The sequence below is a fragment of the Helicoverpa zea genome, chromosome 17 (genome assembly GCF_022581195.2).
Source record: "Helicoverpa zea isolate HzStark_Cry1AcR chromosome 17, ilHelZeax1.1, whole genome shotgun sequence".
In the NCBI taxonomy this organism is placed as follows: domain Eukaryota; kingdom Metazoa; phylum Arthropoda; class Insecta; order Lepidoptera; family Noctuidae; genus Helicoverpa; species Helicoverpa zea.
Genome location: NC_061468.1, coordinates 8943383 through 8956352, shown reverse-complemented (window position 1 = coordinate 8956352; position 12970 = coordinate 8943383). Strand labels below are relative to the sequence as shown.

At 40.5% G+C, this 12970-nt stretch overlaps 1 protein-coding gene across 1 annotated transcript in view; it reads left to right on the top strand.

Moving 5' to 3' along the window:
* Positions 1 to 12797, top strand: part of LOC124638139 (probable beta-hexosaminidase fdl) — a 73201-nt gene extending 60404 nt beyond the window's left edge. Inside the window, exons 4-5 of the mRNA XM_047175017.1 lie at positions 8518 to 8713; positions 8896 to 12797. Of these exons, the coding sequence (XP_047030973.1) occupies positions 8538 to 8713; positions 8896 to 10606 (1887 nt within the window). The 5' untranslated portion in view covers positions 8518 to 8537 and the 3' untranslated portion in view covers positions 10607 to 12797. The remainder of the gene's footprint in view (positions 1 to 8517; positions 8714 to 8895) is intronic.
* Positions 12798 to 12970: the final 173 nt, after the last annotated feature.

Below are 12970 nucleotides of genomic sequence, written 5' to 3'. Positions count from 1 at the left end.
GAGTTTTCTTCTCATAAACAAACAAGTAAAATCAGTCGGTATATAGAAATTAGATAAAGATTACAAGAGCATACTAAGTACATAATGTAGTACGGTTTACATAATGCATGTCAACGACTGGGGCCGACGACACCCGTGCGTCACGCGAGCCAATTTGCTGGGTTCAGCAGGGCTGGCAGGTATCATAATAGGTAACACTATACAGGTATCAAGTGACTTTGGATTTTTAATCCTTTTATATAAATATTACTGTTCAGATATGAATAAATGTGACACATATATACTTTGGATTAAAATATAGGGTATTTTTATATGGAAAGTGTGCTGTTTTCATAAGACAGATAGATGGACGATAAATTATTTTACCACTGTACGCAAATAAAAACTTCGTTAATTTCGTCCATATTTTGAAGATTTGAAGATCTCAAAATAAGTTTCTATATTTAATGCTTCAGATTAAACTTAACAAACAGGGGCTAATTTCACATCAAACTTATTAGTTTACGTTTCTAATCCATTACAAAATTATACAGATAGACTCGCTAACCCTAACCTCAGCGGATTCATTACACATTCACAAGTTTATCACAGATCTAACACGACTTGTCGTTCACAATACGTCTAATAACCCCAAATGGATTCACTATTCACACCAACGACGATCGGAATCGCGAGTGCCGACGTAATCCGCCACTTCATAATCTGCGCGTCAATTAATAACTTTTGATTCAGCAATCACCAAAATATAATACTTGTAATTGGTAAAAGTAAATCGATATGAATATATTCAATCTCATACCGATTTACAAATCAGTCTATCGATGTTATTACTTATGTGTTCAGATTGCTGAAATTTAATATCAGTGCATGCGTGGTGATCAAATCGCCTTAAATATATTTTCTTTATTCGGCAGTGGGGTAAAATGATCATTGTTTAAATTAGTATGTTTATGAGCTAATTTACGCCAACTTTTCCAGAAATCCCCTCACATACACAAAGGGTCAGTAGTAGTCGCTGATATGAATGTGAATACAGTCGTACGAGATCATTGCAAAAATAATGATGTCACCATCAAAAGCTTCTTTGTCCCTTACATAGAGAGATTTTGTTAAACTTCAAAGCTCTATAATATGGCCTAAAATAACTTGCAAGTGCCGGAAACCCGGTAATAGGGCCTTTAACGAGACGACATGATAAAAAGGGGTGGAAGTACAAGTACATATGTCATATTCAAAACTTACTTTGACTAATCCTTACAGAGTTGTGTAAAGGGAAATTTGACTATGAAGTATTGCAGATATAAAGGCCCCCTACCCTTTTAAATGTCCCAAAAATCACTGAAACTTTTTGGAAGTTACCGATGCTTCATGAAAAACTTCGACTATTTCGCTAAACTCTTCTTAAGTTTCTTTCTCCTACAAGTATCTATTTGTAGATAAATTAAATTTGCTGATATTTATATAGGTCCACAGTGTGGATCATGTGCAAGACACCTTACCGCACGAAACTGTTTGCAAATGAGCATGAACACGTACAAGGTATATTAGTTTTTGCACGTGTCTCCAATGCACTGGTCTAACATGTGCCCTTTACGTGTAATCTCCGGAGCTAGACAAGCCACAACATCGCTGGTTTGCTGTCAAAGAACTTAACAGTCTGTGGTACCTAACAATTGAATTTACTGAGGGCTAAATTGGAACTGGCTGCTTCAAGATTCTCTCCTTAGAACGTGTTCTGATGTGCTAAATATTACTCCGTTTTATTGCTCTGGAATGTCGAAAAACTGATCTCTGGTCAAGAGAATCAAATTAAGTTGGGAGTAAATAAGTAATTGACGAATTATCCATAATTCCGTAAAACCGACACACTCTCGCAATTCTAATAAGTGCAGTAATAAAGAAGAGTCGTCTTTACTATAAGAACGAATGTATTCATGACGTAGTAGCAATAAAGGCTTGGCTTGATCGATGCTATTGAATTATAGAGGAGTCGTCGGTGACGGCCGGCCGTTGGGCCACGTTTCCCTGACGTCGCCGTTGCCGCAGCCGTCACGCGATTGGCCGACACAGACAGCTATTATCTACTTGGACAAGACCACGAAGTTCTACGAACTCTATTTTTACCTGGACTACCAAAATTATTAATTAGGTAACTGAAACGCGAAACGGTTTTTCATTCTTCTATTTTAGTATTTTTGCTTTATGGACCTCTATTTAAAAATACAGGAGGTTATTGCTTCAAATATGAGATGACTTTGCTTCAAGCATAATGTCATCGACCGTATATCCCCTTGAACTTTATGCTTGAAGTTTACTTCATTATAATTTGATCGTATTGCCAAACTTGTATTCCCTATCTGTGAAAGAGCTAAAACAAGCGTTTGAATATATTGAGTGGCAAGTGGTACGCAGGTGGTGGTTCCCTAGAGAGGAGCAGGCTGCTCCCTGCCTATAAATGAAGTAGTAATAACAAAGCAACTACGCTAGGGTTACTTGTATGGCTTTCTGTTGCCCTGGTACCTGTGCATCAATTCAAGACGTCAAGGGTTTATTGACTACAATAAAAAAATCTAAAATAGAGGACAATAGAGTTTAATCAAAAACGCTGGGGTCGAACAATTGTAAATTTAAGGGAAAACATGATTTTGATCATGTACTGCATGATTTTATCATTCATTTTTGAGATAAATCAACAAAACCTCAGCTTCATGTTTTACATTGCTTTGCCATAAATGTTCGTTACAAACGGCCGTAGCGGCCTCTTCAACATCCTCGTGAAACTTACTTCCCAGCTACCGTTGCATACTTTATGCACGCCTGGTAACTTTCTCACAAAATGCTGTGAATACCCCATTATAATAGGGAATGAAAAGGGGTTGATGTATTCATGGAAAAGTTAACTTAAAAGAGTCTTCAGACCCCGAGAACCCAAAAAATACTTCACTTTATACCTACCTGGCTGAAACCTTAAATATTTAGGAAGGGAACGAGAACCGCTTTCAGATTTTCAACTAAATCCAAAATTGTGCAATCTACACCTGACAACACGTAGGTCAACATTCACCGACTGTAGATAGCACAGACAATTATCATTGAATAAAGAATGTACTCACATGATACCTAACGAAAATAGAACAGTTCACGAACAAACTTAATAATGTCCATTCTGTACATAATTTCGTACAGATTATTTCCCTATTACAGGAAATTAAATTAAGTGCTGCAAACGTATGCCAGACACTGGATAATATAACCCTTATCATGATGGAGTAAGGTCGAAGATTGAATGCTTGTCGGTACTTGTAAGTTAGCAGAGCGGGACCCGAGCGTGCCGGGGTCAGTGAATTCGGATATCAAATATGCAACTTCGTAGACTCTCCCAAACCACTTATACCAATTGCAAATGTTGAAAATGTTGCAACGATCCCGAAAGTTGTAATAGTCTGGGCAATACATTATGGAGGATTGCAAATATAGCATGCATCGTCATTTTGCGACAGAATACTCTATGAAATTATTCAAAGTGCCTCTTCAAGAACTGATGTGCATTAAGTAACAACTGAGTGAAATATCTATTTGATTTTTTTCTAAAAATATGATGTGTTTTATGCATCATCGGGTTAGATTAATGGGATGGCAATACACAGTTGTCAACAGTTCTTATTGTTTTTTTTTTTTAAGATAGAGCGAGTTGCTTGTCCAATTCAGGCAGATCAGGACGACACGATAAAAATATCGTTAAAAAGACAGAAAATATTAAAAAATCTCCATAAAACTTTCTCACTTTGACAATAAACTATGAGGAACAAGTAGCGCGTACAAAAAGCGTTTAACATGGATTGTTGAGCCACAAGTGTAATTAACCACTGCAAAGTGTGGTATAATTACATACCCTTCACGTGAAGCCGTTGCACCGAGCTAAACGCCTGAAACAGATCGTTGCGTGCACGAATTACATGACATAAAGAATAGTAGAAAAACGCCAGTTTAGCCACGAGACGGGTTTTGCCGAAGAGAAAAGTAAAACCAAAGTCGTATAGTGTACGCGCTAGAATACGCAAGTTCAAAGTAAAAGTGCATTTGGATTCACTTCTTAAAGATGCAGAAACGGAAAAGAGCGGAAGAAAGGTTATAAACCAGTGATAGCAATTTTTAACTGATTCTGTTTTGTGTAAAGAGTTTGAGTGCAACGACTAGTGCTGAATAACGAATTGACCCTCCAATTTTGCACCCGAGGAAGCCATACATAGGCAGATGCGTACACATAAAATCCACTACAAATGTGCTTTTGAATAAATTCTAACTGGACCGTATTTCATTCGGCGTCCACAAGCCAAACTATTCAATCCGGAACTCCAAACAAGAGGATTCGGAATTCAGATACACCGTAGACATGAGTCTGTGAAAGAATATTAATACCAATTGGTCTGTTGGGATTGCCATACCAAAGCTGATTTTAGATGTTATTCCTATTTCAAAGTGTTGCTTTTCATGTTAGTGAGATGATGATGATGATGTTGCATTACAAGAATTAATATCACGGCACTATTTTTGTCTATTGAATGGCACTGAGCGCGTCTAAACTTCTAAATACACTTCTCTTTTTATCACTTTAAGGAAAAGGCAAAATGTATTGAGTGTTTTTATCTCAACGCGTTAATTTTTTTTTCCTCCATAAGCAAAGTTCAAATGTTATTGTAATCAAATATTGACTCTTGGAAAATCCGTTTAATTTAAACTATTTTAGGTAGAATTTTCCGCAAAACACTGTTATCTGAAACCCACAGTCTAATTAGTGGGGAAACCGGAGGAAAATATAATAATAGTGCGTTGTTTCTATGTATGTTTAAGTTTTTCAATAACATGTTCTATAGAACATATTTTGCCAACATAAGCGCACAAATAAGTTAATTAGTTTATTTCGCCGAAGCCCGCGATGGCTCAAAACACTTGTTTTACTGTTTCATAACTCTACAAACAATGTTTATTTTCATACACTCATAATTTTAGTAGCAATATTGGCATATTGCTACTAAAATACATACATACCAATCATATGTGCCAATTCTATGGGTAGTGCCACGGAGGACTAAAGACTAGCGGAGGTGCCCTAACGTAAAATCTCCTAACAAAGCAGCGCGCCAAAATTCGGGTGAGCGGGGGACGAGGAAAGTTACTGACTCCACCCGTGCTCCACCCTTATACGCCTTTTATGGGAAGCCGCCCATTTTTTGTAAATCCATCTAGCGTGGAATAGGATAATTAAAATCTAACCCTAAACTAACATCGACCACTAGTGACATACTAAAAAGTAAAGTAAATACTCAAACTTATTAATTCTTTAAAAATAGTAATTGAATTGGAAAGTTTGAACAAGCATTCATTTGAAATGAACGAAGAAAAAGAGAGAGATAAAAAAGATAGAAAAATTGTACTTATACAAGTATTATTTTTCGAAAAAATTGCCCCACAACAATTTCTTTACACCCTCAAAAATGAAATAGATAGGTATAATTCTACTAGGAATCAATAAATGGAGACTCGATTAAAAAATCATTTTTATTCACCACCGGTCTAAAATACCCCCATTGTGTAATTTAAGTATCAACTTATGTCATTGTGTTAGTTCGTCTACTAGCCACTATGGCGTCACAAGCACGAAAATTTGTTCTATTTGTTCTAGAACCGTGCTGATGATGACTGTTGTTATTTTCAATTTTGCCATGTTATGAAATTCACCAAGAAAAATAGGAATTAAAATTATAGGGTCAGTGTTTATCAGAGTTTTCACAACTATATCATAACGGCGCATCCACTAAATAGCAGACTTTGTGTGTAGCATGTTGCTCTGAGTAAAGGTACATTCAAAAAGTATGTACGGGAAGAGAGATATACCTATGTAAAACATTGCTGATGATGAATATAAATAAATCTACACCAATTTTCGTCTCACCTTATATTTAAAATAACACAGTACCTACCTATAATTTTTAACTGAAAAATATTCCTTCTACATAGACAGGAAAATCCTTGTTCATCCACCCTAACATAGAAATTCATATTCACATATATCGAGAAATCTTCTTACAAAAGTACTTTTTACCTTTATGTTTTTCTTAGATAAAACAAAAAAATACATAGAGTTATGATTTTAAATACGACCTTTTAAAAGAATGGGTGAGTGAATTTTCTATGCCTGGTAGCATTTAATTTTGTAACGGGTCTCTACTCTCTTTGTCTTGATGAACACAATTTTCCTTCAAATATTAAGTCGACTACTTACCGAAAGATGGTGTTTTTATAATTTTAAATTTTCATGGTATCATATATTTTGGTTTGTAAATAAAAAAGCTTGTACGATGCAAGGAAAAATTAAGCTATTTTTAAGGCAAAAAATTGATACCAATAATATACATTGATAAAAGGTTGATACGAAAATAATACAAATTCACTTAGAAGTTCTAGAAATGCAGCTATTCGACGACAGATGTCTCTAGCAAAAAATATGTTTTAAAGCTAAAATATTACCTACATGTGAAATGTTATCCTATCGGTATGTTTGACTTTGGATCCTGAGCAATTTCTACAATTAATGATAGCGCATTTCATCGTTTTAATCGAGTAACAAATAAAATCTGTTGAAATTGTTGTAATAATACAACTATGACAAGATGTCAGTTTGATGTGAAGGACGGTATATGGGCGGTGTCCAGCCACGCCTGCCGTGACGTAGTCGTGACGTATTTGACCTACCTGAAGGCGCGTGACCTACCTGCTTTAGGGCATCTCCGCTAGTCTTTTGTCCTCCGTGGGTAGTGCCTATCGTTACTAATCGTAGTTTCATCGTAACTGCTAAAGCAGCTATGATTGCATATGTTTTGAATATTGACGCATCATTTATGCGTTAGTTAACGCATTGTTGTTGACAAATACTTGCTTTTTGCACAACAATGACGAAGGTTTATTTATCACTAGACTGGGTGATTTTATTTTGAGAGAAGAATTATTTAAAACAGAACGCTACTACTCATCGTGGAACCCACGGTAACGATATCATCTACTATGGAACTGTAAGACAAGAATGATCAATATTATAACGCCCTATTCTTCGAGTACATAAAGCTTATATAAAACCTAAACTCACGACCGTAAAGAAATGACTTGTCTATCAATAGTACGTAATTGTTATATCCTACAATACAGATTATATACTGTAAAAGAAAATAGCTTATGTACGACATCTTGAGCAGACAATATCAAGAAGCAAGCTGCATAATGCCCCAGTGAGGAGTGACCTAAAAGCGAACGTCTGGCGCCTTTTAACTCGCCTCGCTTCGAATAGACACCTCGCTGTCTCGTAAAACGAATGCCGATGCCGTCGAGGATTGTTTTAACTGCATCAACTAGTTTCACGACTACCGACTTCCTATTGTTATAGTGCCTTCTACAAGTCCTTAAACATGCAGTTTTTAATCCTGAGGAAGTACGAGGGATGATCATGTTGTTTTATGTGTTCGTGACTCGGTTATTCATTTGGTTTTTATTGCACTACTTCTGCTGATGAAAATTTTCCTTTTCAACGTTTGCGCTTCTTGAGTAATTGATTGCGCGACAAAGTTATCAAGTTTATTTTCGTCAGTGTATGACCTATATTTTTGAAAAAGTAGTAATTGGTTACGTATAGTTACAATATTCTTTTAAAATATTTTATTCTATTTTTATTCAATCACTAGAGAAAATATTACTTAAACGGAAGGGATGTTCCGAAAATCGTTGCCATTTTGCCTTCGGTGACGAAGAGAGGTATTTTATATAGATCTTCGATGGGAATAAAATTGATATAACCAGTCATTTACAAAGACAGTATGTGAGATAAATACAGAATACTACAAACAGTGGAATTTTATAGCCAAGTGTGATAGGTCTAGATCGAACAAACCCAGTCTGACAGGCTTTCTGCCAAACAGCTACGGTTATTGACCTCATCATAATTATGTTAAATATGTATTTGATATCTGTTTATTAGCAAATCTCAGAGGTGTTGCACCTGTTTTATTTTTTAATAGACGCACTAATGATACAGTTTCTAAAAGTGAAGCGTGGTCAAGCTTTATCTTTTTATTAGTTAGGTACCTTTTTCTAAACGAAGTCTACCGTGGTGCAGGTGTAAAGAACGAACCAATAGGAGAAATGTCCACACTCTTGCGTGGATTAGCATCATCGTGGTCACTTACAGTGTTCATTCAATTCTTCGAGGTCACTTTTTCGATAAAACCCTCAACCTAATTTCAATTGTATTGTATTAGCCTTTTTATCGTCCCACTGCTGGGCACAGGCCTCCTCTCACACGGAGAAAGATTGAGCATTAATCACCACGCTTGCTCAATGCGGGTTGGTGACCTAATTTCAATATCCTATTAAAATCATTCTGTTGCTACCTAAAGTTCTATTTACAGCGATGACGTAATCATATGATTAAACAGGAAAAAAATCTAATAGGTACTATGTTTGTTCCAGGACCGTAGCTAGGATCGGGAATGAAGTGGTGGGGCGAGACGCTAGGACGCGGCGCGTCGGCGCAGTTGTCCCGAGTGGCCCGCATGCGGCGCGCACTGCTCCTGTTAGCAGCGGCGGCGTGCACGGCGGCCGCCCTGCTGTATTGGAGACAGCAGAGCGATGACCGCGCGCACCGACCGCTGCACGCGCTATATGCGTAAGTACTTACGTTTTCGAGTGTGGACTACATAAGAGTACGTTAATGCTGTTGGATTTTTGAAAGGCTCTCTTTTTGTGATAGGAAAAATAATGTTACGTATTTCTCCAGCCACAATACTAGGCTTAGGCAATCAATGAAATCATTAGGTAATTCATTTACTATTTCTTCTTCTACCACAGAGGTGTCGAACCACAATGGAGCTGGGTATGCCGCAACTTACGGTGCGAGAGGCTACTCGCGTCGGAGACGTCGACGCTGCAGTCACTGCCGACGTGCAACATGCTGTGCGACAGCACGCAGCTGTGGCCGCAGCCCACCGGGCCCGTCAGCCTCGCCACCGCCGTGCAGCCCGTGCGCGCCGACGGCTTCAAGCTGCAGATCATAGCGTCGCCGTCGCGTGACGTCTCCGACCACCTCAGCGAGGCCTTCGAGCTGATGCGCGAAGACATGCGAGCACTCGAGCGCAGCGCCGGCGACCACCGGCCGGCCGACTACGGCGCCCCGCGCGACGTGCACGTGCGCGTCGCCATCAACGGCAGCGCCGACCCGCGCATGCGCCTCGACACCGACGAGAGCTACAAGCTCACGCTGCGCCCCAGCAGGAAGACTCTAGTGGCCGACATCACCGCGCACTCCTTCTGTGGCGCCCGACACGGGTTTGAGACCCTATCGCAGATAGTGTGGTTGGACCCTTACGCCGGCTCCTTACTTATATTGGAGGCCGCCACGGTGGTAGACGCGCCGAGGTTCTCCTACCGCGGGTTGCTCCTTGACACCGCTCGCAACTTTTTCCCAACGGATGAGATATTACGAACGATAGACGCGATGGCGGCGTGCAAGCTGAACACGTTCCACTGGCACGTGAGCGACTCGCAGTCGTTCCCGCTGCGGCTGGACAGCGCGCCGCAGCTGGCGCAGCACGGCGCGTACGGGCCGGGCGCCGTGTACTCGCCGGACGACGTGCGGGCCGTGGTGCGTCACGCCAAGCTGCGCGGCGTGCGCGTGCTGCTGGAGGTGGACGCGCCGGCGCACGTGGGCCGCGCGTGGGGCTGGGGGCCCAGCGCCGGCCTGGGCCACCTCGCGCACTGCATCGAGCTCGAGCCCTGGAGCGCCTACTGCGGCGAGCCGCCCTGCGGACAGCTCAACCCGCGCAACCCCAACGTGTACGAGCTGCTGCAGCGCATCTACGCCGAGATCATCCAACTCACGGAGGTGGACGACCTGTTCCACCTGGGCGGCGACGAGGTGTCGGAGCGGTGCTGGGCGCAGCACTTCAACGACACCGACCCCATGGAGCTGTGGCTGGAGTTCACGCGGCGGGCGCTGCACGCGCTGGAGCTGGCCAACGGCGGGCGGGCGCCGGAGCTGGTGCTGCTGTGGTCGTCGCGGCTGACGCGCTCGCCGTACCTGGAGCGGCTGGACTCGCGGCACCTGGGCGTGCAGGTGTGGGGCTCGTCGCGCTGGCCGGAGTCGCGCGCCGTGCTGGACGCCGGGTTCCGCGCGGTGCTGTCGCACGTGGACGCGTGGTACCTGGACTGCGGCTTCGGGTCGTGGCGCGACAGCTCGGACGGGCACTGCGGGCCGTACCGCTCGTGGCAGCAGGTGTACGAGCACCGGCCGTGGGCGGAGGAGGCGGGCGCGGGCTGGCGCGTGCAGGGCGGGGCCGCGTGCCAGTGGTCGGAGCAGCTGGCGGCGGGCGGGCTGCACGCGCGCGTGTGGCCGCGCGCGGCGGCGCTGGCGGAGCGGCTGTGGGCGGACCGCGCGGAGGCGGCGGCGCCGGACGTGTACCTGCGCCTGGACACGCAGCGCGCGCGGCTGCTGGCGCGGGGCGTGCGGGCGGCGCCGCTGTGGCCGCGCTGGTGCTCGCACAACCCGCACGCCTGCCTCTAGCGCGTGACGCACACCTACACAACTAGGTACATAATAAAACGTGTTACATAGCTAGGCTGATGATGTATGTGATAAGAGACTGTAACTTATTCAAATGTATCGATGTAAGACGAAATGTCCTATCGAGTGTTCGCGAACGCAACAGATCTGTTCCGCTGTGGATCATAATATAGAATCACTTAGGTGTTTGAATTAATTCGCATTTTATAAAGTGTTGAGCTTCTCTTTTCTATAAAAGTTGCTTTGTTTCTGTAATCAATCGTTTTTTAATAAAAGTTACATTTTGTGTAGATGAATCTTAAATCGATTATTGAAGTTTGTAAGTGAAATTATTAATAAGTTAAAATTAAGTGAAATTGTTTAAATTGAATATTATTCGGTCAGGGCTAGTGAACTCTGGTAAGGTACCGTAATGGACCTGTTCGCTGTAGTTACAATGAAACAATCCAGAGAATTAATAATAATAACACTTATACTGGGCTTAAAATCCAGTAACTACAAACTCATTAAAATAAGTTGCCAATTTGTTAATTTTGTTAGTAATAAGGATAACATTTTTAGACATTTACTAAAACAATAACACAAGGAAAAATACTGACTTTAGCCGGCATCACACAGTTCTGTGAAATTCAATTGAGTAATTTATTTTTAACAAATCGAATCTTTCAAAACAAATCAGATACATTCAGATACGCGCATAGGTACTTCTAATGTCGAATTCACAATCCTGGGTTTACCAGAACATCAAGAAACTAGTTGTTGAAAAGATTTTTTCAATATTAATAAAATGGCAAATGGCGTATAACACGCAACTCAGTTTCACCAACTGTGTTCACCAACATTAACAGACGCAATCTACCTAAACGCACACGCTACTCACAATCATTAAGTAGATACTGAAAATTGTTTTATTATTATTATAGAAAGTTAATAGATGCATAGAAAATGTAATATTTGAATGTTTGTGTTATTGGTGAATGTTAATCTAAGTAACATAACTTGTGAATCTGTTTCTTTTTTATAAAGGTGCGTCTAGACTTGATATGTTACTGTGCAAAATGTGTGCAAACATTTTGAATAGCACCATGGCTCAGACATAGATTGCTCGGCCATCAGTGTAAGTAAATATTGTTGTAATGAACAGGCAGTTTTGTTGCCAACAATGCAGCCACAAATTGCACAGAAATGTAGCACGTTTAGTTGTTGATCCTCGACCACGACGAAAACATTTTGATATATGCAATCAAAAGCTTATAAAAAGTTCAACAAAACCTAAAACCAATAATATTTTTAATTTGATTGTGTAGAATCTGATTTCATAAACCTGATACTTATACACATAATAAGTACTTCTACAAGCTGTGTTTATATTACATCGTGGATCTTGCGATCATTACCGATTTATTGTTAGATCCAATCTCATCAGAAATCTACTATATTTTTACATTATACACATTTAATAATTATTTTTCTTATTTCCTTTTTAAACTGCAATCATAATTTAATTTACTATTGAGATTTTTTGTAAATAGATCGATTATTTTGTATATTACGATTACAGTTATGGTTAATTTATTATGTAGTTAATGATACGATTGATATTGATACGATTTTTGTTCTGACTGGCTCGTTAACATTTTGCGTGACTGAGAAAATAAGGATCAAGGCACACTGACATAGTAAAAACTTTATTTATTCTATGTATAAAGTTGATATTATAATTCGTACGCTATGTAATATTTAGGCTATTAATACGTTGTCGTCGTTGTTGCTTCTGGTCGTCAGTGCACTTTGAGCCTTATCGGCAGTGGATGTAAATCTCACATAATGTGTCAACATTTAATTTAGGTAATTAGGTACTGAACATAAAATACACAGCCACAAACGTGGCATTTAGACACGATGCTAACCCGCTCCGGTCACGAAGGTAGCGCAGTGGTCACGCCTGCATGCTATTGTACGACGCAGCATGTAATTCAGAATAACTAGATAATAGTAATGTAAGTTCGCCAGTAACAATCGTCACGAGATAGACGTTAAGTTGAACGCATTGTGTCAATGAGCGAGACTTCATTCCTTCGTTAAATGTGATGAGTAAACTGGCACAATTTTGTACATTTTGTATGTAATGTTTGGTGCTATAGTGATTTTCGTGGTGTACTTCTATGAATTAAAGAAAATATGAAAATAATGACGGTTTTTATTTGATTTTGGACTATTTATGAAACCCAAAGTAGCTGGAACGTAGCAAACCTACTGCAAATTCACTACATGCATCAGCTAGTCAAATGCTAAGTTAGGCTTATGTTTAAATAGGGAAACACATTTTACATAGGGTGCCAAAAAACGGCCGCTAAAACAGTG